At 34.9% G+C, this 27,190-nt stretch overlaps 1 protein-coding gene across 2 annotated transcripts; it reads right to left on the bottom strand.

Annotated features, from left to right (window-relative positions):
* Positions 1-20,129: 20,129 nt before the first annotated feature.
* On the bottom strand, positions 20,130-22,694 carry LOC137710613 (E3 ubiquitin-protein ligase BOI-like). 2 transcript variants are annotated; one of them, XM_068449682.1, is made up of 5 exons: positions 22,569-22,584; positions 21,805-22,414; positions 21,592-21,680; positions 21,111-21,457; positions 20,130-21,008 (listed from the first exon to the last, which is right to left on the bottom strand). In XM_068449682.1, exons 2-5 carry the CDS (start codon positions 21,849-21,851, stop codon positions 20,469-20,471), a joined length of 1,023 nt encoding a protein of 340 aa, XP_068305783.1. In that variant the 5' UTR covers positions 21,852-22,414; positions 22,569-22,584; the 3' UTR covers positions 20,130-20,468. The 2 variants fall into 2 exon arrangements, with proteins under 2 accessions (XP_068305783.1, XP_068305782.1); XM_068449681.1 differs by having other exon boundaries at positions 21,805-22,694.
* Positions 22,695-27,190: the final 4,496 nt, after the last annotated feature.

Raw genomic sequence — 27,190 nt, 5'->3', positions numbered from 1 at the left:
GGTTTTCGGTTTTTTTATTGAAGTCCCTGAAATTAATGTAATAATGCATTTCTATATAGGTTATTATAATTTTTAAATTAAAATTTGATATTTTATTTATATTAGTGAGATTTTAAATAAAATCCATAATTTGTTGAAAATATTAAAAAAATTATATTTAAATAAAACCCATGACTTGTCATTACTTATATTAATGACATTTTACATATAAAAAATTGGTAATTTTTATACGATACATTTTACATACAAAAAGTTGGTAATTTTAATACGATACATTTTACATATAAAAAGTTGGTACATTTTGTACAAAAAAAAAAGTGATACGTTTTATATAATGTGTAAATTTCATATATATATAAACAAAGGGTACATTTTACACAAAAGAGATGGTACTTACAAAAAAAATATGGGTACATTTTACATATAACAAAGTGGTACATTTTTAAAGATAAATGGGTATATTATTAATAAATTATGGGTACAAATAAAAGGTCAAAAAAATATGACTAAAAATAAAAGTTTGAAAAATATGGACACAAAAAGAAATTAATATATGGGTACAAACTAAAACTGAATAGAAAATTGAAACAATTTAAAAAAAAGAAATTTGCAAATTAAAATGGGTTCAAACTAAAAATAAAAATATATGATACAAAATTTAGCCATAAATATAAATATGTCAAATGTAACATTTCTAACACTAAATGAATAATTTAGAAATAAAATTTAATTATCTTGATATGTAAAATATTTTATTATTGAAAAAAATAATTGATATTTATTAAAACTAAGGGACCTTGATTAAAAATTAAAAAGGAATAAGGTTTCAATCAATAGAGGGATGAGAACCTAATTTCTTCTTAAATTTATTATTATTTTACACTTGTGTCACCCAAGATTCGTTAAAACCAGCCATATGTATGTGGTTTCACGGTACACTTAATGGAAATACACCAAATCCTTTCTTAATTAGGGCTTTACTCTCTCTCGAACTCCAAAGAAGATGTCAAATTGTGTAAATCAGCAATAACAGTAAAAAATGATAACTACAATGTTTTTCAACTACGAAGCCAAATATAATGTGCCATGACATAAAATAGCAGCTATCCTCTTTACTGTCAAATTTGACAGCAACGTCAAATATTTTTTAATTAATTTTTTTATCAGATCTGCAACTGTCCTCTCTCACTCGAACTTGATAGTTAAGGTTAAGTTACTGTGGTGCCGAGGCCGATGGAGCGCTTCGCAAAAGCAGAGGCCAAACGGCGGCACCGCTGGTCAGTCTGCTGCCATGTGCAGCGAATCGATCCATGGATCATGAATGTTCTAGTGGGGTGCAACAGAGCTGCTCTATCCAGAAACCACAGCGGCGTTAATGCCGTGTAGTTGGCATCGTTCTTCGGCAAATTGTCGATGTCTCGCCCTACCACCATCTCTGTTGCACCGGAAAGCCCATCCCTCTCTGTTTCTCTCTCTATTTCTCTCTGACTCAAAGACTCAGAAGTTCAAAATTATGACAAAGAAGTTGACAGCCTGGCATTGTTGGCCCTTACCACCAATGAAGTGACTTATATATCCTCCAGATTTTCCAACCACTATTTATCAAAAATTAGTGTAATAAAATAATATTTAATTTGACATACCTGGTGGAGAGCAAAATTTTGAAAGATGTCAAAATGCCACATAGATTGTCAAGTTCAAATTTTATGCTTAAAATTTGAGATTTTCTTTGGAGATGCTCTTACTCCTAAATCCTGATTCGAGTCACTCTTTCCTCGGTCACAAACCTAACAAGCTGCCTGCCCCTTTAAAAAACCCTCACTACAAGTCTTTTGTTTCGAGTTTTTCTTCCGTCATTAGCCATTCAAGACTTCACCTCATTCAGACCATCTCTTCTTCCACCACCCCTAATCTCACTTTTTTTCGCTTTCCTCCGCTCTGTGCGTCTTAATCTCTCACAGTGAGAGTCACAATCTTTGCTATTTTCCCCACTGCCGATCTCTCACTCTCTTCCTCTCCCTCTCTTAGACTAATTTAGTCAAAGAAAGTCGCCATAAAGGTATAAGGTTAATTTAAGGCAAAATTCAACTTAGGGTTTATTCAAATTGATCTGGATTTTCAAATTGATTTGTTCATTTTCTTATTGATCTAGGTTTATTCAAATTGATCTAGGTTTTCAACTTAATTCGCTTTATCAAATTGAAATGGGTCTATTCGAATTAATTTGGGTCTATTTGAACTGGGTTTTCTTTGATATACGTTTCGAAATTAGTTGATCTTTGTCACATAAAATTAAGGATTCCCCAAGAATATAGGAAACATTGCAATCTCCAGTTAGATTAAGTTTTCGTATCTTATGGAACAAGTGAATTTGTCAGGAGTCCAATAAAGTGTGGTGGCACCGTGAGTCCGTTGTTTAACTCATTGCGACCAAAGTTGTTTAGTCTATGACCAGACTACGAAGATGCACTTACTCTGACCTATCTCACTTTAGATAATTTAGAGTAAACTAGAGTAATATGTCGTTCAGACTTGTTTGTGTGTGGAAATCAGGATCCACAACCGCCATGTAGTATAGCAGTCATTTGGATTTATGAAAATTCTCCTCTTACTCCATATGGTATGTTCTTTGCCCTTTTCCATTACAAACTAATGGTGGAATGAGGAAGTATGAAGTTGTTAAGTAGTGCCTTGCGAGTGACCTTGTTTTTAGCTCGTGGGAGTAGACTTCTGTTAGTGGGAAACCTTGGTTTAACAGTTAACCTGATCATGAGTGTGTATTTTGAACTTATAGTTTGTTGCAACACGTGGTATGTTGTTTGATATGAGAGAATTCAAGCATGCGCTATGAGTGGTAAAACAGTGATAACATTTTCCACAAAGCTTGGAGTCGTGTTCCATAAAATTCTACAGAAAGCTCAGATCCGTATATTTGCAATGGTGTATGGCACAAAACCCAATTCATTTCAAGTAGGTACAATTTAGTATGTTGATTTAACAATGTTACTGCAATGTTCTGGTTAGGCTGGCATACTGTTCAGCTGCTTTGTATGCCAAATTTGAGACCATTATGTTTTGTGCAAAATTCTGAAAAAAAAAATATTAACATTGTAACTCTACTTCTTAAAGTTCCGGGTGCACATGAAACTCCTCTTGGAAAAATCGGAAAGACTTCAAAATCTTCATTTTCCCATAGCTGTGCATTTTTTATTGGAATGCAGATTTGGTTGTCCTCGTTTAAAAAACTTGAAGGATTTGCTTTGTAGAAAATTCTAAAAATTTGACACATGGGCCACTACCAATCATCCAAGGGGAAAGTGTTGTGCAAGGTAAAAAGCCCACATGAAATATACTGATGCAAGGGAATGTGCTTAGATAACTACCCCACTACGGAGGAGAAGTGGGAGAGGGCGACAGGTCGTGGCACTTGTTCCCAAAGCATGCAATCTTATAAATAGGGAGAGGAGTCAAAGAACAAGGGACGTAATCAAAACCCGAGAAAATCCAGAGAATAGAAAATCAATCGACTGACTTGAGCGTCGAAGTATCTCTTGCAGATACCACCCAGGCAAGCTACAGAAGAAGACTATTCAGGGGCATCTCTAGCAAAGGATTCGGCGAACGTGAGGATTGTGGTCAACGAATATGTGGAGGCATTTCTTCTTGTGAGAAATCTCGCTCCAACAATTTGCTTTGTAGAAAATTCTAAAAATTTGATACAATTTTCGTCTCTAACTAGTCTTGTGTCGAAATTCATCTAGGAAGTCGATTTTCTGTTAAAAATCCTTCAAGTACTTATAACGATTTTAGGCACGATTACATTACCCTAAAGCTTTGCAAGCACTTGCCCCAATTGAAGTGTTTGAAGGACTTGGGTTGCATTGCATGAAAAGCTGATTGTAGACTTCAGATGATAGATCTACAAGTCGAACTTACGATGAGGTATTGGTCTACACGGAGCCAAACTTGCCTTTACCTTTGCATTGACAAGCTCCGAGCCTCTACTAGGCGGATATGTCATGTGCTCTAATGGGATGGTCCCACTTTCTTAGTGAATTCGTTCCCGTGCTGGACTTTGTTAGGCTCGTCAGAGCATTGGTGTCATTGTCAGAGTTACTAGCTCTACCAAATAGTGTTGGACTAAGTTAGTAAAATGCTAAAGGATCTAAAAAGAAGAGGGGATGTGTGACCATCGCATATTAATTTGGAAGAACAATAACAATTAGTCAGATTGTGTTCTTAGTTATTTCATGCTAAAGTGATTTAAACTTCAAAGCAATAAGTTATTGGAAGAAAATAAACAAAGGTATTATACGCCCTTCATTTTTGTGTCTGCCGGGAAACTCAGCCCTTGATTATGAACAATAGTAACAACAAGTCCATTAGAAAAGCATTCTTCGTGTGAGTCCCGAATTGGTGGTTGTTACGATCCGCAAGAGATTTATTCTCTCGACCTACAATCAAAGCCTTGTCTTTAGGATATTTTGGGTTTCATCGTCGCTCATGGCAAAGGTCGTTGGTGGCGGGAATATGGGTTCACTATCAATGAAAGCTTCACACACTACCGTGGACGTAGGTGATTTTTAGTCGAAATTGACCATTATCTCCAACGAATGGAGAATGGGATTGATTTGGGTATGTAGTTGAATCTAGATCAAACTATCTACATATTTTCAAGGAGGAAAATCAAAACATGAGTATGGTTCTAAGAAATGATGGTGCGATGTGTGCTACATCGTGAACCATCCTTGACGGATAGCCTATGGTAGGGCATATAAGAGTTGAGTTCTCCATGGGCATGTTTACGCCTAGATGACTGCGTGGTGAGTGGATATGTGTTTGAAGGGAAGTTAGGCATAGAAAGATGTATCTTCTGTTGTAATTTATTAGAGAGATAAATGCCCAAGCTAGGGTATTTATAGAGATCTTGAGAGTCCTTGCAGGGAGAGTAATCTTTCTATGATTGTGATTACATTGCCTAATCTCCAAGATATCCCAATTTGACTTGAATTAGAGTTTTCTTACTTGGGAGACAAGTAATACAGATTACAGAATGGACGTTTAACTAGTAAGCATGACTAGTTTGAGCATTTGAAGTTCAATGGTTATGGGCATTCTGGTCCTTCTTACCACCCAAAGTGCCACGTGCCATGGTTCCAAAAAATCATGCACACATGTACTAGATTACTACTAGAGTATTTTCATTTTATATAGTACACTAGAGTATTTTCATTTTTTTTTTTTTCATTACAAGGAAAGCTTTTTAGTCAAAATGGTCCCCGAGATTGGCATAACTCCACAGTTTAATCCCTGTGATTTGCAATCGATAGAAGTAGTCCATGAGATCGTCCACCATCAATTATTTTTGTCTTTTTTTGTGAAAAATCTCTATTAAATAAAGGGTATTTTTGTCAAATCAACCTCTCAATTGATTTTTCACCATTTTCTCTCATTTCCTTAAGAAAACTGCTATGTTATTGATTTTAGCTGAGAGAAATGGGTTTAAGGGTGATTTGGGCGGAAGAAAATGGGTTAAAGGGTGAAAAAGCACGTGGAATGATTGATTTGACAAAAATACCCTTAATTTGTGGAGATTTTTCACATAAAGATCAAAATGATTGATAGTGGACAACCTCAGGGATGACTTCTATCTATTTAAAATCTCAAGGACCAAGTGAGGAGTTATGTCAATCGTAGAGACCATTTTGGTTGAAAAAACTTCATAAAGAATTATTGAATTAGCTTAACCAGATAATTGATTGCATGATTGCCAACGACCATTACAAACTACAGTATTCTTTTGAGTCCTAATAGCAGAGGAAATCATTGCAATCCCGGTCTCAACAGTAGCTTCGGAATCTACCTTAGCACGGGAGGAAGGATTGTGAACTCATATCGTCCTTCGTTGACTCGTAAAATAGTAGAGGGTTTAATTGTCATCAAAATTTGTTAAGTTAGATGACATCTCTATTTTAGAAGATGAGTACATCATGGAAGCTATGGAGCTTTTGAAGCACTTAAAATGGGTATGCATATTTATTTTTCATGTCTTTTATATGTTTCTTTCTTGTTTTATTTTTTATTTTTTTCTTTTGACATGCTTGCTTTCTTATTTTCTAATGAGTTCCTGATTTTTATATGTTCTAGAAAGAAGGAACGGAGGCATATCTCGCATTAGAGCTCCTGAAACGATTCAGTCCTAGCTTGTCAGCACCTACTACTGATGGTATATATGTAACTTCAATTTTTTTCAGCGGTTTCCTTAACAATTTGGACTGTATTTCCTCTATAATATCTCTTATAGTTCATCGACAGCTGCTGTCTAGGAGCTGCTACCAAGGAATGGCTTGCTACTGAGGAGTTGTTATTCCCATTTCTAATGGGTTGTATGACATTGTCTTGCATTTATTATAATCTTTTAGTTTCTAAATTTTGAATTGGGTTGTACAATTAAGACTTTATCTTATGCATCTTGATTTGGTATTTGAAAAGGATTTGCTTTTTTTTATCTAACCATTATGATTTGGTATTTATCTTGATTTAGAATTTGATTTTCTGCGTCTTGGATTTTTTTTTATTAAAAAAAAATATATATAGAGAGAAAGAGAATTTGAAACTATTACTAATTTAGGGAAGAGGGAGTTTTGAACCGAGACGCATAAGTGACAGCCCAACACCCTATCCACTAAGATATTTAACTACGTGCAAGTCATCAGTTTTGATTTATGGGTTGATGATCAAATGTGACTTCCTTTTATTTTCTAACCCAATAAAAAAGAAAGAAAAAAGAGTAAAATGGCTCAGGCTGAACACTGTCTCGAAACTAAACCGAACTGAATCGGCGCGCCCACCCCTACTTCTGTATCTCGCTTTCTTGGAGGTGCCTTCTTATAAAATGAAATTGCTTGGACAACCACATGTTGCAGACCATGTTTAAACCCTTTTTTTTTTTCCCCATAAAAAAGAGAGCTACTTTCATTGTGAATTGTACCTCTATTTGATATAGATGGTGTAGATAGACCTGTCATTTGTGTCATGTTTTTTGTCTGCGTGTCGTTTTCATGATATACCCGATTTCTTAACGAGTCATGTCATGTAACACTCGTCAAATTAAACGGGTAATATGATTCGACCCGTTACCCATTAAAGAAAATATATTTTAAATCAATAAATAATAAAAAAATATAAAAAATGAAACTCGGTGAGTAGAGTAAAGCGTAAACGACAATCGACGGTTAAATTTAAATCTAAGATTTATGAATCATGGTGTCAGATTTCGGAGTTGACCCCTTTAAAAAATTTGTAAAGCTTGTCATTACTTGTGATTGTGTGTGTGTGTGTATATATATCTTTTTCTTTTTTTTTTACATTTTTCACACTCCTACAATAATTATTATTAATTTTATTAATTTTTCACTCAAATAAAAAACACTATTCATGAGATTTGGAGGGTTTTAAAAATTTAAACGACAATATAACCATTGTCTAAGCGTAGAATATGCAATCACAAGCTTTTATATATGTTTTCACATTTTTCAGACTTGTACATTAATAATTATGAATTTTATTTATTTTGAATTCCCTTAAAAATACTATTCATGAGGTTTTGTGTGGTTTTAAAAATTCAAAAAACCCATCCTCAAAGCATAGAGGATGGTGTTTGCATATTTTTTCATATTTTTCGGGCTTGTAAATTTATTATTATAATATAATTTTTTTTAATCTCACTCATTGCTTTTAGTAAAGTATAAAAATAAATAATTAAATAATACTTAAATTTATATAGAATAATAAACAATAATATAAATTTAATATATAATATATACATATATATTATGGGTATTGTATTTTATAGTAAGTTTTTTTTAGTAGTTTAAAAAATTAAAATCATTCAAAATAACTGTTTTCTTAACGTGTCGAAACAGGTTCCTTACGTGTCATTCTCGTGTAAACCTGTTAATGATATGTTATTAACGAGTTTTTATCATGTGATCCGATTAGTTATCGTGTTGACCCGAAATTCATTATTTTCGTGTCGTTTACGTGTTGAGTTAACATGTTATGTAAGAAATTACCAAGTCTAGGTGTAGATTGTTAACAGTATATAATGAATGGTTAGATAGTGTGCCATGTGTCAATGGATTAGTAGGTTTGTTATAAGGAGGTTAAGGTAGTTATAAGGAGTCTTAGTGAACAAGCTTGAGTAGTGAATATATAACAAATTTAATGAATGTAATTCAATAAGATAGAAAATATTACAACAATTCATTTCTCTTTCTCTCTACATTTCTTTCCTTATCTCTATAAAACCTTCATCGTCATTTCTGCATTATTACATTTCTGCAACATAATCAGTTGCTTTACATGGTATCATTCGCCGATCGAGCTATTCTTGCTTGAAAGGTTATCTCGATCTTGGATCTCTTGCTTCCGTTGCTCCAGATCTTCTTCTTCTTCTCTGTTATCTTGGTTTTTGTTGGTTTTGGAACTTTAAAAGTTTCCCTATCTCGCGATTGTTCCTCTTTACAATCGTGTCCGCCAAGTGTTCGATATATTTCCTGTGTGAATTTTTCCTCAACAAGCTGCAATGGTGACTGGCATTCAACTACAAATTGTGCAATCGCCAATCACCTCTCTTATTTCTACTGTTCCTACGTCGATTACTGTCAAACTTGATGAGTCCAACTATCTCACCTAGCATTTTCAGATGCAATTGCTCTTTGAAGGTCATGGAATTATGGGGTTCTTGGATGGTTCTCTTCCCTGTCTTGCACGGTTTATGTCTTCTGGTTTTGGGGAGTCTGATGTTGATTCTAGGGATTCATCATCAAGAACTAACACAGATGAATACAAGGTATGGAAAATGCATGATCGCGCTTTGATGCAGCTCATCACTGTCACACTTTCCCCATCGACTGTATCTTGTGTCATTGGCAGCATAAGTGCTCGAGAACTGTGGATTCGGCTTAAGGAACAATTCTCCATTGTTTCTCGTGCAACCATATTCCAAATGAAGTCTGAGTTACAAAATATCAAGAAAGGCATTGATTCCATATCCCAGTACTTGCAGCAAATCAAGGAAGCTCGTGATTATTTGACAGCTGTAGGAGTGCATTTCGAAGATGATGATATTGTCATCTTAACTCTCAATGGATTATCGGGGGAATATAATACTATTAGATCCATCATTCGAGGTCGAGAAAGTGTAATCTCTCTCAAAGACTTGAGATCTCAGTTGCTTGCTGAAGAAGCAATGGTTGAGAATATTGTTGTTACACCATTTCTTTCTGCAATGGTGGCCAAGAATTCTGAATTTGGTTCCAAGAACTCGTCTTTTTCATCCAACGGGTATACTTGTGGTCCTAATCAAGGGAGTCCTGTAAACTCGAGTCAAGGGTATTCGAGCACTCAGTCTTCTGGTTTTTTTGGTGTAACTACTCAATCTATCTACTTTAAGAACAAGTACAACAAGCACAAGGGCAGAGGTAAATTCAACTATAATACTAATTCTCGGTCTAGGAACTTTAGAAATGTTTACACTATTTCTGCTTCTGGTATTCTTGGTGAATCCCCCTCACAATCAGCCTGCCAAATATGTGGAAAACTTGGTCATCTTGCTGATACATGTCGATTCAGAAATACTGAGGCTGTTATAGTTGAAGGGTGTCAGATTTGTGGCAAGAAGAATCACACTACCCAGTTTTGCCATTTTCGAAATGCAAATATTTCTGGCACCACCCCTCAAATGACTGCAATGCATGTCAACTCCTCACTATCCACTCCAACATCAAATGCTTCTTCTCAGCAGTTTTGGCTTACGGATTCAAGAGCAACAAATCATCTCACTGCAGACTTGCAGAATCTTTCCTTGGCTACGCCTTTCCCATCCACAGAGACCATTCAAACTGCCAATGGTGCAGGTTTATCAATTTCACATACTGGTTCATCTGTCATTCATACACCTACTCAAAAATTGAAGCTTAATTTAGTGTTATATGTTCCGAGAATTACTCAGAATCTGTTATCTGTGCACAGAATCTGTCTCGATAACAATTGTTGGCTAATTTTTTATGCTTTTTATTTCTGGATTCAAGACAAAGCCACAAGGAGGATTCTGTACAAGGGGAAGTGTAGTAATGGGTTATATCCAATACCAATATCCAGACCAACTGTGCTTAAGCATCAAGGATTTAAAGCTGCATTTCTTGGACAGCAAGTGCATTCCAGTTTCTGGCATAGCAGACTAGGTCACCCCTCCAATTCTATTGTCTCCACTATACTTAGAAAATCTAATATTCCAGTATCTTCTGATGTATTACCTTCTTTGTGTCATTCTTGTTTACAAGATAAATTCAGCAAGTTACCCTTTTCCCCATCTGTGTCAAAATTTGTAATTCCTTTTGAAATAGTGCATAATGATGTTGGGGCCCTGCTCCATGTACCTTTATTGATGGATACAAATACTATGTGACATTCATTGATGAATGCACTAGATATTGTTGGCTGTTTCCTTTGCATAATAAAAGTGAAGTATGTTATGTGTTTATTCGGTTATATCAGTTCATTTTCAATCACTTTGCAGTCTCTATTAAAACCTTACAGAGTGATGGGGGTGGGGAGTATACAAGTACTGTTTTTCAATCTTTTTTGATAGACAAAGGAATCACTCATCAAATTTCATGTCCTTATACTCCAGAGCAAAATGGACTGGCAGAAAGAAAACATAGACATATTGTTGAAACCTCAATCACATTGCTACAGACTGCATCCCTACCTGCATTTTTCTGGTCTTTTGCTTGTCAAACTACAGTATACCTTATCAACAGGATGCATTCTTCAACTATAAATAACCAATCCCCATTTGAGGTTCTTTTTCAATCTGTTCCAGATGTTCAACACCTGAAGATTTTTGGTTATGCATGTTTCCCATTCTTAAAGCCTTATACTAGTAACAAACTGCAACCTAAAACCATCACATGCATTTTTCTGGGATATGTATCTAAGTACAAGGGATATATTTGTTTTGATGTTAGCTCAAAGAGATCTTACATCTCGAGGCATGTGATATTTGATGAGTGTGATCTCCTATATTCCTCTTTTGTCCAAAAGTCATATATCCATTCACAGAGGTCTAGTTCTCAAAATCCAGTGAGTTCAGTATCTGTTACTAATAACAATACAATTGTTGGAGCACCATCAACTCCTTTTGTGTCTAGTCCTAGTGTTACGCCCAGATTTCTCCAATGCCCAAATACATTGGATCTATCTCAGTCAACCTCAAAGAAGACACAAGACAACACATTACTGGCACTTCACCCCAGTGTATTTCCTCTGCCATCCTTGTGGTTCCTGAGTTTCAGCCAGAAACTTTACAAGTAATTTTTCCTATTCCTCCATTAAACTTACACCCTATGAAAACACGATCAAAGAGTGGAATTGTCAAGAAGAAAGCATTCCTTGCCATGGCCTCCGAGAATACAGAAGTGGATTTATCTCAGATTGAACCAGTTTCTTACAAATCTGCTCTGAAATCTCCAGTATGGTTTAAAGCTATGGAGGAGGAAATACAAGCCTTACATTCTCAGCACACTTGGTCCTTGGTTCCCTTACCATCAAATAGAAATCTTGTGGGGTGTAAGTGGGTCTTTAAGATAAAGAGGCATGCCAATGGAACTATTTCAAGATACAAGGCTAGGCTTGTGGCCAAGGGGTTCAATCAAGAGGCAGGTATAGATTATGGTGAAACATTCAGCCCTGTAGTTAAGCTTACTACAGTGAGACTTGTTCTTGCATTAGCTGCACAGTTTGGTTGGGATTTAAGACAGCTTGATGTAAAAAATGCATTTTTGCATGGAATCTTGCAAGAAGAGGTATACATGGCACAACCTCCTGGTTTTGTGGATTCTATCTATTCATCATCAGTATGCAAACTTCACAAGTCTCTATATGGTCTTAAACAAACCCCAAGGGCATGGAATGAGAAGTTTACTAATTTTCTGCCTTCTTTGGGGTTTCAAACAACTTATGCAGATACTTCCTTGTTTGTCAAACACACTGAATCTGGGGTTGTCATCCTCCTTCTTTATGCGGATGATATAATCATCACAGGGAGTGCAACAACTATCATTCCAGAAGTCATTGTTGCATTGGCAACAAAATTTGATATAAAGGATCTGGGATCACTCCACTATTTTCTTAGAATTCAAATTACACAAACTGCAGAAGGGTTATTTCTCTCCCAGCATAAGTATGTTAATGATCTGTTGACAAGGACAGAAATGCATCAGTCAAAGCCTTGTGCCACTCCTTGCTTGCCTCATCATTGGCTTCTTAAGGATGATGGAACACCATTTGATAATCCTGCGTTGTACAGAAGCATCGTGGGAGCATTACAATATCTCACCTTCACAAGACCCGACATTGCTTTTTCTGTGCATCAGGTCTGTCAGTTCATGCATTGTCCCATGGAGTCACATTACTTGGCTGTCAAAAGGATATTACGATATCTTAAAGGGACTCAACATTATGGTATTCAATATGTGAAAGGCGAGTTGGAGTTGAATACATTTAGTGATGCTGACTGGGCAAGGGATCCCAATGACAGAAGATCCACAACTTAATTTGTTGCTTTCTTAGGGAATAATCCAATATTGTGGTCATCCAAGAAGCAAAATACAGTATCTCGCTTATCAACGGAAGCAGAATATAGAGCCATTGCTACAACAGCTACTGAGATCGATTGGATAAAACAGATTCTTGCATTTCTGCAGATTGACATATTAACTCCATCAACAATGTTTTGTGATAATTTGTCCGCAATTGCTCTTACCTGCAATCGAGTGATGCATCAAAGAACCAAACATATTGAGATTGACATACATTTTGTTTGGGAAAGGGTTGCTAAACAATTACTTCATATGCAGTTTGTATCTTCTACTGAGCAATTTGCTGATATCCTGACAAAGGGGCTGTCTGCACCGTTGTTTCGTGCTCATTGTTGCAATCTCAGCCTTCGTGATCCTCCTCCTGAGCTTGAGGGAGGATGTTAACAGTATATAATGAATGGTTAGATAGTGTGCCATGTGTCAATGGATTAGTAGGTTTGTTATAAGGAGGTTAAGGTAGTTATAAGGAGTCTTAGTGAACAAGCTTGAGTAGTGAATATATAACAAATGTAATGAATGTAATTCAATAAGATAGAAAATATTACAACAATTCATTTCTCTTTCTCTCTACATTTCTTTCCTTATCTCTCTAAAACCTTCATCGTCATTTCTGCATTATTACATTTCTGCAACATAATCAGTTGCTTTATTAAGATTTACAAAATGTGATCTCCCATACGGCAAAATATACTCTTATTCAACTGTTTCATAAAAACAAATACAAACACTCCTATTTACATAAGAAAACGAAAAGAAACCCTAGACTTAACGAGTATCTACACTTAACGAACGAGGAATCCTAACCCTTGGCCCACAAAGAAACAAATAACAATAATAACAAAACAAATCTTCCAAGAGCGCCCCCGTCAAACTCATGAGTTTGCCAACCAGAAAACTAACAGGTCGATGCGGAAAGACAAAAAAAAAGACCTAGACAAACAACAGCAGCAGTCGACTGCAGATGGCAAATACGGATTTAGTTAGTGGGTGGTAAATACGGATTCAGATCGACAAAATATACAACAAATTCATATTCCATTAAAAAAACAGAAGTCCAAGTCGTCGACACAGTCAGCTACGACATATGTCGAGGAGTCATCACTGTCAGTGCTTGCTTCTGATTGGATTCACTAGCCACATGCTTGGGCGGTTGTTGTGACTGCTTAAATCTCAAGGGCCATTGGCCTTTCCACTGCAGTACGCATACTCATCTTGCGCAATAGATTTGTCATGTTATTGATGTTCAGTGTTAGACGAACTCTAAAGTCACTGCTATGTCGACGGGTTCAACAAAGAGAATTTATGTGACTGCATAAGAACTTCTTCAGCTAGTAATTCATGAAGCACTGAATCAAGAGAAGGAATTGGAGTGCCATGCAGAATAGAACTCATAAGCGATTAAAAATCACAAAATTGCACTAGGCGTTGCTCCTCTCTATACGTGTAGTACTTAGCAACATAGTTAAGTCCTTCAGGTTCTTACAATGCAAGCTGATCCCAGTATCCGATCGTTACATTATGAAATACCTGAATGCTTTTATGGCCTTGTTGAGTGGTATGTGTATAAACTCGTATTCAACTGTTTCATAAAAACAAATATAAAGAGTCTTTTTTATAGGAAAAAATGAAACAAACCCTAAACTTAACGTTCAAGACATCTAAACGCATGCTTTTAAAATAAGCAGGGTATTTGATTTTTACCAAACTCTTTTATTATTTTTATTGGCTTATTATATTAATACCCCACATACTGAATACACCCCACATTTACTTTTTCATTTAAAAATAATCTTAATATACCCCACGTACTTTCCCATAATACCCCCACACCCTACATTCTCAATATACACTTTATATTTTGTACATACACCCCACATTTTCTATACACCCCACATTTCTCAAATCTTATAAGACTTTTTTTATTAGCATCCCACATAGTGTTGAATACATCCCACATTAAAATTTAATATTTAATGACTTATATATCTGCAGTCATACGCCATATGAAGATCAAGAACGTTACAATCCAAATATTTCTGCAGCCGTACACCATATGAAGATTACCAACAATGTGGAAATCAAGATGTGACCGAGGAGTGTCACGAAATTGTACTCGGCAACCTCGAAAAGAAACCAAATTAGCGTCATCGTAATCAAAAGCGCAGCCCAATAATTTCAGTTCCTCCACAACAACACATCCGCAACTACAAGATTAATGCGATTAATTACTAATCTATGATCTTTCATGTTCAATTCATTGCCATATGACTAAGGCTAATTAGCAGATCACCAATTAGGGCTTTAGCATGCATGCCAGTATAAATTAGATTTAAGTTATCTGTCAAACCTAAAAGAAAATCTTACAAGTCACATGTAGTTCAAATTATTTACAATTTAATTTCTTAAAAGAAAATCCTACAAGTCACATGTAGTCGCAATGCCTACCGATGATCTTATAAAAGAGATTGATGTTTACGAGTATGATCCCAATCAGCTGCCGAATGGTGAGTTTCCGATTTGATTGTTATTTTGTACAACTATTGAGTTCAGTTCGTGTTCTAGGTTCAAATCTGATTGCTTATCGTTCTATGACTCACAAATGAAAATGAATATAGAAGTTATAACGCAACAAACGCAAGATTAAATAATTATCGATGTCATCGAAATCATTAAAACAATGAAAAATATAAAGTCTTATTTCATGTGAAGCTTCCAAAACATCGATTTTGTGTTCCATTCGTCAAAAATAATTTTTCTCAATCAAAATGTTTGTAGTTTCATTGGTTAGAGTTTTGTTCAATAATGGAGGGTGTGAGGGTTTTTTATAGTTGAGAAAATAAATAATACCCTAAAAGTGATTTAATTGGGGTTTATTTAGATTTAAAAAAAAACATAATAATGTCAAAATTATCATTGCATAGTAAGATAAATAAGTTATTTAATATTAAATTTTAATACGAGGCACTTTCAATATTTTGTGGGATGCTAATATAAAAAAATCTTTTTATTTTCTACTTTGAAATGAAACAATTTTTGGTGAAAAGATCAAGACTACACGGGGCCTAGTACTTTTCTCAGCGTTGTTTGACAAAGACAATATTTGAAAATAAATTGTTAAGATGCTGCACGGACTTTGTTATTTTGAGACATTGTTCTTGGCTTTTAAAGGGGGAATATTAATGTGAACCGCCCATCAATTTCTTGGATGTTGTATAAGTGGTCCACCAAGATCAACAACTTGTATATGGGGACATGGTTTCAAATTTCAATGGTTGATTATCCGAGTATCTAATATATCCCTTTCACGCAAATGGCGTTTTATTGCAATGACAAAATATAATTATTTTTATGGTCTTGATATAGGTTCGATATTTACCGATTCATTTCTCTCTAACAACTAACTATTAAACTCATCAATGCTATTGTTCTACTAAAAAAAATCCCTTTCAGTATTTAATTTCTTTCGACGAATTATTTTCATTTTTGTTGAATCTCTCATGTTTTGATGCACTGGCTATGATAGTCATGTTGCTCTACCTTCAATCATTGAAGACCTAAACTTCTTAATGAAATATTCCATAAGCGGTGGAGAACAAAATTAATTTATTAACTCGTAGACATTGATTGGTAATGTGTATTAAAAATGAATGATTTAATATTTTTTATTGATTAAAAAACAATGACGTGAAATTATTAATTTCTTCTTTGACAAAAGTTAGTGAGTTGTATAGTTAGTTATTAGAAGGAGAAGAAAATGATTAGTATCGAATACGAATACGAATGCATAAACATAAATATTTTTCTCACTATAATAAAGAATCATCTGCACATGAAATCATTAGTTTGAATAATGGAAATATTCTAGCATTAATTAGTTTAAATCACCTATAATAATAATATTAGTTTAACTAATTTATTCGTTGATTAATTTTGCACGAAACCAATCATTCTACTTGAGATCTTTCCCCAATTCCCATAGACATACCCATGTTCGACGAACACATTACTTATGTCCGATAAAACTACATCTCTTTAAATTTTAGAGTAAGATGTTGAGGACAACATGTCAGTGTAGTGGATAACCTCATACGTTTGAAATCTTGTAGTTGGAACTAAAACTGAATTATCACAATCCCTACATAACAAATTAGATCCAATAAATTATGAATGTCATGTGTGTTTTTAATCACCAGGGATTATACCTACCCCACTCTAAACCAATATGGTTATTTGTTTGACTACTTTGTTTGCAGATTTAACCAAAAATTCAAACTCAAAATTGACCAAAAAGCTAAATCACAATCAATCTTGTCATCACCTAATTTGCTACCAGCCTTCAAATCCACTGAGGAGTATAGTTCGTGTTACAGTAAGTAATTTGTTCTTCTCCTTTTGCTTTTGCTTTTTACCCACTTAATTTACATGACAGACATATCACCAAACAATTGTAATCAATGAGATGCAAGACGTGGTAAGCAATTGATATGTAGGGAGAAGAGGTTGCAAAAAATAGAGGGGAAAAAGAAGGGAAGAGATAAATTAAACAAACCGATATATGTATCTTTGCAGCATTGTTTGGATATTTGTACGAATATTTGTATAATTATTTAAGAAAAATTAGTTGGGTTAGCAGTACTCATATGGACTCAAAGCATGATTGCGTTAGTCAAAGGCCCAACTCAAACCGAGGCAATCATTTCTTGAGACAGTGACTTGCACAGCACTGAACAAATGGGCATCAACCTTTACAGGTCCCCAAAGGGCCTAACTCAATAACTCTTTTCTTTCTTTCCTTTTTTTTTGTGAAATATTTTTATTTTTTATTTATTTGTAACATAGGAAGTATCCCACTTCACATTGATAACAAATTAATCCTTACAAGTGGCGTTTTACCGCAATAGTAGAATGCAATCATGCTTATGCACCATGGTGCAGAATCGATCCCCACTGATCTCCCTCGCTCTCAACAACTAACAATTTAACCTACTAACGTTATTGTTTGTAAAAAAAAAAAAAAAAAAAAAAAAAATTAAAAAAAAATCTAACTAATTCTTACCATGCAACCTCGGTACCATATGAGATGACATTTTATTTTTTATTTAGTTCATTACTAGGCGCGAGTGTATATTTCTTCGCAAATATATACATAACCTATGTCCCGAAAAATCGTTAGGATCTTGAGTTCGTTTTTGCTCATCTCCTTAATTTTGATGTCTCATTACACTGCCACCCTCCTTGAAATTTGTGCCACACGTGTCGTGTCTTTTTAACTAATTATAGTCACCTTCTACATTTAATTAAGCATTTTATGAAAGGAAAAATAATTAAACCAAGTGAATAGTAAACTCACCATTTCACTAGGTTAATTTATTAGAAAAACTAATGAAAAAAGTTTGAAAACGTTGAAATTTAATCAAAATGATAAAAATGTGTTGTAAGTGAATAGTATCAAAAGTGACTTTTTAAAATAAAAATGTCATTTTCGTTAAAAGTGAACAGTACAGAGAGTGTTTCGTTAAAACTCCCTAATTTATTAGCATCTCTCCCATCCATCAGCACAGAATTAACCACTCTCTACTTTCATAATTTTTTTTTGTAAAATAATATATTTGTTAGATTAAGAAGTTGACAGAGTTCGTATCCATGCTGCGATGCACTCTCTACTTTCATAATTTTTTTTTTATAAAATAATATATTTGTTAGATTAAGAAGTTGACAGAGTTCGTACCCATGCTGTGATGCACTCTCTACTTTCATAATTAATTTCAATAAAAAAGGGAACTTTTCTCTTCTGTATATTGAAATGAATTCTTTATTCTTTAAAAAAAAATCTTTTTGTTGATTGTTTATGGTGTAGGAACTCTTTTTTTAGAACGTATGGTTACTATTATTATTATTATTATTATTATTTTATTTTTAATTTTTTGTGGTAATTGGGGGTTTTTTGTAGTCCCTATTTTGTAAACCTTTCTATCGATTATAGCGCAATGAATTCTATAATTTTAGCACAAAAAAAAAAAAAAAAAAAAAAAAAAAAAAAAAAAACCTAATGAATGGACACTTAAATGGTTAGTTTATTAATTAATTATTTTTTTTGTAAATTTGGACCGTTGATTGGAAAATCCAACGGTCTAGAAGTTGACACATCATCTAGTCATTGGATTTGGATTTCAATTTTTTTAATTGTTGAAAATCCAACTGCACATAAATATAGTTGTTTGAAAACCAACTGCTCAGGAAGAGCCAAGTCGCTCCAAAATCTGAACATAGTGCGCCTGCACGTGGGCCTCAGCCATGAATTCTTGTGGGTCGACGTGCTATTTCTCCGGCATGTAATTCATGCGCTAGCGCAAAAAAAAAAAAAAAAAAAAAAAAAAAAAAAATCCAGAACATGACTAACGCCACGCAGATGTCATTCCCCTCCAGTCACTAGGCGAGGCGATTCGGGCTTAGGTGCTGTGTTGGCCCAGTTGACTGGGTAAGGCTGTAGCATTTTTTGGGGGGTTGGGGGATTGGGTTGCCTATAGCCCAGGGTATATTATTGGGGTGGAGTTGCTTTGATAAGCTACTAGGTGTCAATTATGGCTTGTGCAAGACCTGATATTCATTAAAGTGAGAATTGAAAATTAGTTTCAATTCACAATCGTTTTGTAAGAGTTCATATCTCTTACTGCCTTGCTAATTAGAACTTAAGGGAGAGATTAGAGAACTACAACAAAGTTAAATGAACAATGGGCCTTGATCCATCAAACCCAACAAGTCTAATGGTTTAACTTAAAGATAAAAGCCCAAAAGGCCCACTAGCACAAATGCTAGTGGGGCCGTCCCTATATTGAGAGACTAATAGGTTTTCTCTTTTAGTCACTTAAAGGAATGAACTATATAAATGGTGATATAACTCTAGCCTCTTTAGGGTTTCGTTCGGAGAATTGGAGAAATATCACTGCATTTTCTCTCTAAGGCAGGGCACATAGGGTGGTGTTGCTAGCACCACACTCAAACTTAAGTCACTCATGATCACCCCATCTTCCGAAATTCTCTCCACTTTAAATTTCAAAAATCAAACCCCACAAGCCTTTCTGGCAATGAGTTAAAGAGAAATGTCCTAACCACTACGACAATTCATCAATTGCAATATGATTTCCATTTAACAACAAATTAAGAATTTTCACATAAATCTTTCATAACACAATATTTTTATTTATTTATTTAATTAATGGTCTAAAGTAAGTAAATTGAGAGTGAATGTAATGTAATGAAGATACCAACACACAAGACATACCTCATGCACACTACAAGTAGAATACACCTCTTACTGCTTTCTTCATGTATCCAAAACCTAATTTCAAATTTCAAACTCTTGTTTTTGTCCCCTTTTAAATGGTGAGCATGCTATATTAATTAACATCACCATTTTATAATAAATAAAACAATTATAAGAAAAATAAAAGAAGGCAAAGAATATATGTTAAATAAAAGAATTTGTATATGAATATAATTCACCAAAAAAAAAAAAAAAATGCCACTACCCATGTGGCCATGTACAAAACCTCTAAGGTAATTCACTCCAAGAGGGGGGAATCCAAAATTAAAACATGAAAATATTGAGAGGCAATATCAAATTATTTTCCAAAAACAAAAGTTAAAAAAAAAAAAAAAAAAAAAAATTTAGCCAATAATATTTGGTTCCTCTTTTTTATTTTTCTTTTTTTTTATTTTATTTTATTTTAATATCATTGCTCACATGCAAGTCTGCCATCTTTTCTGGGCCTTTGCTTCTGGCATTGGGCTTGGGCCTGAGCCCTAAGAAAGATAGACTTCCACACTCGAATTTCTCAAGGTTAGGCACAATGGGCAGGCCTGAACCACTTGGTCACATTCTGTACACAGGCTCAAATGCCGGCACGGTAACAAAACAACCGAGGCAACTCGTTTCCGACACGCTTTACAACTCGGACCCAACACGGTCACCCGTTCCGGGTCAATGTAGGCCGACTCGGCATCCTCAGCCCGGCCCTCCACGCCCGCTGCGCACACTACTCCCTCCTCCCCTCTCCTGCTATCCTGGGCCGCCGCAAACCCTCCGCTGATCATAGCCTGCTGTAGTTGGGCCTGTAGAGACACGGCAGTTGCCTGTTGGGCTCGGGCCTTGGCCTGCCAAAATTGGGCCTCAACGCTAAGTTGGGCTGCCCTTGCTTCCAACTCGGAATTTCTGCGCGTGGCTTTCTGAACCTCTACCTCTTTCTCTCTCAGTCTACGAGCTACTGATTCCTCCGCTGCGTTTAGCAGCGCACGGTAGTGCCTCTGCCTTTTCTCTGCTAACGTGCGCCGCAACTGCTCTCCCTATAAAATTACAAAATCATGAAGTTGAATTCAATTGACTCTTTTTTCCCGATGAAATTGAAGAATTCGAGGAAGCCATTTGAGAAGAGGAAAAAGTAGTACCTGGGCTTGAAGGAATTGGTCTAATTCGTCGCGCTGGTGTTTGATTTGGGTGGCAAAGTCCTCTGTTAATGCAGAGAAGAGGGCTGAAGAGTGGTGGTGTTGTTGATTGTGATGCTGTTGGAATTGCTGTGGTTGTTGCTGGTCTCCGAAGGATAGGCGGAGGCCGGTGGAGACGACATTGGGATTTTGGAGGTGGAGGTGGTTGTGGAGCTGAGAGAGGTCGATGAGCTGAGGAGGTTGGGATTGTTGTTGTTGTTGCAAAGAGAAGGGAGTGATTGGAGGAGTGATATCTTCAGTGGTCGCTGCTGAAGTTTCTCTTCCTCTTTTGCGCTGCTGACTGGTGTTGCCTGGTGTGATCGAATTGAACAAACAGACCCAATTTAAAACTTGTTTTTTTTATTATTTAATTTTAAAAAAGCAACACTTGAATTTATTGAATGAATCACAGTGAATGGCACAAAAGAAGATATGATTTTGTTACCTCCTCCATTGTTGAAAAGCATGTGGGATTGATCAAGATATCCTCCTGGGTGTGGTTGTAATGAATGATCACGCCCTTCTTGTGAGTTTCTGCAGAATTACGCAGTGGAAATCATAGCAGGGATCATTAGATAAGAATCACATGTTGATTGAAGATATGATATAAAAAAAAATCAAAAAAAAAAAAGGAGGAAGGAGAGGAGAGAATGCAAACCTATTAAACAAGAGGATATTGGAAGGGTATTGAGCTTGAACTGCCATTCAAGATTCTAGATTGTAGTTTGGTGATTGATGATGAAGATGAAGATATAAAAGAGAAGATTGTGATAAGAATAAATGAATGCAGTATTATGTATAGGAAAAACCAATGAATGGGAGGAGAGAGGGAGAGGGAGAGGGAGAGAGAGATTGAGAGATTGAGAGAGGTGGAGAGAGAGGTTTGGTATTGGCAATTGGTAAAAAGTCCAAAAGATGGGAGAGGGAAGTTATTGAGGAGGGGAATGGGGGAAGAAGAACAATAAACGCTACCACATAAAAAGCATGAAAGATGCCTCACTCCCTAAAAGAAAAAGAAAAACAAGGAGCAAGAAATAATTATGAGAATTGAGAGGGCACCACCACCAGCACCACCAGAACCACCTCCACCTTATCGAGCACCGCCGCCACGTCCACGTCCACGTCCACCTTGTTGTTGAGCATCGAAATCAATCTCTTACCCTTCTTCCCATCTGTTTCTTATTTACTCGAGAGGGGAACTTTGTTTTCACCTACTTTTCTTTCTTTCTCTCTTTCTTTGTTGTTGTTGGCCTTCCTTGTTTTGCTTGCTAAGATGATGCCATATAGCTTTGTTTTGTTAATATAGAAAGAGAGAGGGAGAATAGGAGAGAGCTTGGAATTCAAGAGAGAGATGCGATGGAAACGAATCAGTCCAAGAGAGGAGAGAGAAGAGAGAAGAGAGAGAGAGAGAGACACACACACCTTATTGTACTCTTTCTTTGGTCTTGGTTTTGGTTTGGCCTCTCCTTTTTTTTGCTTTGCTTCTCTTCTTCTTCGCGTGGGGTTTGGCTTTTCTTGAGAGGGAGTCTCGTGCTTGTTATTTCCAATACCAACATCACCACCACCATTAATTAAATAACACCAAAATCAAACCCAAACCCCTACCCCTTTTTTTTTTTTTTGGTAAAAAATAAATTACCCTTTCTCTATCATTCAATTTTACTTCCTTTTACAAAAATAAAAAAATAAAAAAAATAAAAAATAAGAGAGAAAATTGAAGGGAAAGAGGTGATGATGTAGAGATGTAGTTGTTGTTGTTGATGTTGTTGAGCGTGCAGGTCTCTCTGCCGCTACCGCTGCCGCTGGAATTGTTTATATATGGCCCATGCATCTCTCGCCAGCTTTCTCTAGTTCTTTTATTTTTTGTTTTTGTTTTATTGTTTTGCATAACCAATGCTTTTAACAAAAATCTATTTCTTTCAAAAAAAAAAAAAAAAAAAAGAGTTTTTGGTTGAGAAGGTTTAAACACAAGTAGTGTATCACTTATCACATTTTTTCGACCACATTTGTACTAATATGATAAGAAAAATGTGGTAAAAATATCATTTTTTTTTTCAAAAAGAAAAGATGACACAAATAATAATACTTGCTACTAATTGCATGTTTGTTGGTTTTCTCTTTTTTTTTTTTTTTTTTTCGTTTTCACAAGACTTTCTTATTATTGTTTGAATGACATTTCATGTATATATACGACCCTTAAGTTTTAACCGTTAATTTACAACTAAATAAAAGAAGAAATTGGGAATGAAGTCTCTAATTTATACGATTTGAGTTGAGCCCTCCGTTTGGTCCCATTAGTACGTAAGTTCGAGTATTTTTAGTCTACGGAAAGAAAGTCTCGAACGTATGACCGCTCTCAATAAATATGTACTAATATGCATTAAAAATTGAAAATTCAACTATTTTCTTTGTTTTCTTATTCAAAAAGTAATAACTAAATTAGCGGCATAACTAATTTAGAACTTGATCAATTTGGTTTGAACCGGTCCAAATGTTTGATCAATTGAAATCGAGCTCGACGCCTATTTGTGTTGAATTGATACTTGTTACGGTTTTATTTAGAGTCCTTTGTGTTTAGACAAATGCATCTCAATAAATCTTCAACCTAAACCATTAACCTTAATTTAATTAATTCATGAGATCCCTTTGAATGAACCACATTAACCTTAATTAAGTAATTCATGAGATCCCTTTGATTTTTAGAATTTTTTTTTTCTTTCTGTTTTTTTTTAAAGGTTTGGGTAATAGCAGAAGATAACCTCACACTAAATTGTGTAGCCTATAGAGCACGTCTTCTCTTATGTCAAATTGGTAATTCGGTGAATTATAGCTTTTAAAGGTAGTGATGAATTGCTTTGGTGGTTAAAATTTTCTTTTTAATCTGTGACGTTCTAGGTTCAAAGTTCAAACCCTTATCCCTCCCCTTAGTACAAATTAGTTTATAATTAATTAAAATTTTGAAAAGAAAAATACACATATAAGGCCCAAATATTATTTTAATATTACATTTCAATTTCATTTTTGAAGAAAGTTGAGGTTTTATCATAAAACCAATTGGTAATAGAGGGAATAACTCAACTTACTTATAAGCTCATGCAAGGTCCTTCCTCCCATCAATATGGGGATTCATTCCCAACATGCCTAACACATGTGGCAAATTTTCTAGGCTAACACGTGTGACGAATTTTCAAGCCTAACATGGCCTAACACATGGACAACACAAACTGACTTACTAGAACACGTGTGGTTGTTGGGCTTCATATGTAGGACAACTTGCTTTAATATCATCGAGAAAGTTGAGGTTACACTGTAAAACCAATTGATAATATGGGAGAGTAGCTCAATTTACTTATAAGTCCATACAATGTCCATCCTCCCATCAATATAAGATTGATTCTCAACAACCTTAATAATCATTTTCTTTAGTGCAAGAAAATATAATTTATCATTGTGAATCTGTGATCATAGGAAATATTTTTGTGCGGCACACTAATTTCTCGTGAATAGTGAGTGAAGCAAACATGGCAATGAGCGAATGACTTTTGCTAGAATAAGATGGTCTAGGGTTCAATGCACTTGGATTAAAAAAACAAATAACATTGGAGAAAGTTTGAGTAAACTATACATTTATATAGGCATGAAAATAATTATCCATTTTATTTTTCAATTGGAGAATTTCATAATCATCGTTTTCTTGGTAGTTTAATTAAATGAATTTTAGATGTAGAATGGTTTTTTAATTAATGCTACACTTATTATATTTTGTATAGTAACAATTTTTATTTTTTTGATGTGTCAATAACAGCTCCTCATCATAAAGAAAACAATTATTGGAGTGGAAAAATACATTGCTACTATAAAGGGTATTTGGGCAATACAAATTACATGCATGCCTACTAACATACGAGTACTAATATATATTCACAATAGGTCGGAAAAGTGAGTTTGATACCAATTAGTTTATGGTGGAACTTAAAAGTGAGTTTGATACCAATTAGTTTGATACAAATTACAAGCATTCCTACTAACATTCGAGTTGAAAGTATGAATTCCATGTTTGGAAAAGAAGAGACCTTGCATGTGCTTATAAGTAGTATATTGTTATACTCCCCATATTATCAATTAGTTTTATGGTGAAACTTAAACTAGCTTTATATACATAATTCACCTTTATCAAACTCACTCTTTTGTAACAATTGTGATATGTGAATCAAACCCAAAATGCCCCATATATATATATATATATGAATCACCTTGTGGAAGGTCTAAGGAAATAGTACAAAGGCAATACAATTTGAAAAGAAAGGAAACGTAAAATAGAGTGGATGTTACAAGAAAGTTTAAGTTGATATTGGTGGTGGTCTTCCCCAAAACCAAGAAGGATTTTTAACTTTAATTAATGGAGAGGTGATAAAGAAAGAGAGAAGCCACCAAAAAAAGGAAAGGGAAGGAAGCAACAAGCAAGAGAGGTATTGTGAATTGTGAAAGAGAGTGCTTGGAATGGCATCACGCAATTTGTCTTTGCTTCAAGGTCCCACAAACACAAAGTAGGGTCGGCTAAGCTCTCTCTCGATCTCCTGTTATCATCGTGCGTCTGTGTATTAAGGTATTACAACCCTGCACGGCAATATCATAATCTCTCTCTCCCCAAATATATAATTACTTTTTAGTTTCTTTTACCTCTTAACATGAGATGGATGGCATCTTTAAATAGAGATCATGATTTGTATTATGATTGTTTATTTCAAAGAATTCAACTCGTGTGAGAGATGTAATCAGTAGATAATTCGATTTGCTTTTTTTATTTTTTATTTTTTATTATCAATATCAAAGTGAAGTTTGAATTTAAAATCTCTTTTAACATTTTTTTTTTTTTTTAGATCTACGTTGTTTAAAAAAAAAGTATCAAAATCGAATGTGAGAAAACTTATAAAGAATTTGGTGAGTCAGACTACACATTAGGGTCTTAACTGCAGCTACCAAAGCAACTTACCATTTAGCAAGAATCTCATTTAACATTAAGAATATACATGCCTACCCTAAACCACAAATTCGACTCTTGGTTTAAAAAGGAATCAAAACTCTTCTGTTTTACTCAATTTGCTAATGTGAAAGCACAACCAAACCTGCCGTTTTACTCGGTTTAATAATGCACAATGGATCGATTATATCATATTAAATTGGAACAGTGTTGTCAATTTTAAAATGATTTAAGATAGTATATGGTTTTATCATTAATTTGGTGGAATTATGTGAACCAAATTAAAGTTTAAAAGAATCAAGATCGGATCAACACACTCAATAGCGGTTGAATTGATTGACCTTATCCGTAGTTTCAGTAGCAGGTGGTGGGTACGAACGTTCAACCCCTTAGATCAAGTAAAGCAAAATTTTGAATAGTTCAGTGTCTGCCATAATTTGTACTACTATGTGACAATACCTTTGAAACAACCATATATATGTTATACATTATTGAATTATAAAAACTTGTCCTCCAGAATATATTTAAAAATAAAAGGAAAATATAGGTTATAAGTAATTCAGTTGGGTCCATATTTAAGAGGTTGCAAAACATTACCATGTGTTAAGAAATGCATGACCACTCATTCTTAACTTTGATAGCTACTATGAAGAAGAAATTAATGTAACTTTATTGTTTTAATCTAAACATTAAATTAAAATGATCATGAGTTCTTGATTTCTAAGTAATTAAGAGAACGAAACTGTATGATAGATTCATCGAGTCAATACACAGCAGCCAAGTCAACCCGGTATCGTTTTACTTTTTTCAAGTAGGTACTAGTGTGCAAACTTTGAATGGTGAGCTATTTTCTTATGATGTGTCCAGCTTGAATATGCTTTTAACATTGTCGACTGCAAACAATATTTGAACTTGTGCTTCGGGTAGGGGCATGAAACAAAGTCTTGAGCTTTACAGAATGTAATGGAAACTCCATTAATTGCTTCCTATCAAGTCAGTTGGACTAAGTGAACGATACCAAAGAAAAACAATGACAATTGTATTCGTGGTAAAATCAATTCGT

Source organism: Pyrus communis, chromosome 12 (genome assembly GCF_963583255.1).
Source record: "Pyrus communis chromosome 12, drPyrComm1.1, whole genome shotgun sequence".
Lineage (NCBI taxonomy): Eukaryota > Viridiplantae > Streptophyta > Magnoliopsida > Rosales > Rosaceae > Pyrus > Pyrus communis.
This window is presented reverse-complemented; position numbering and strand designations above follow the sequence as displayed.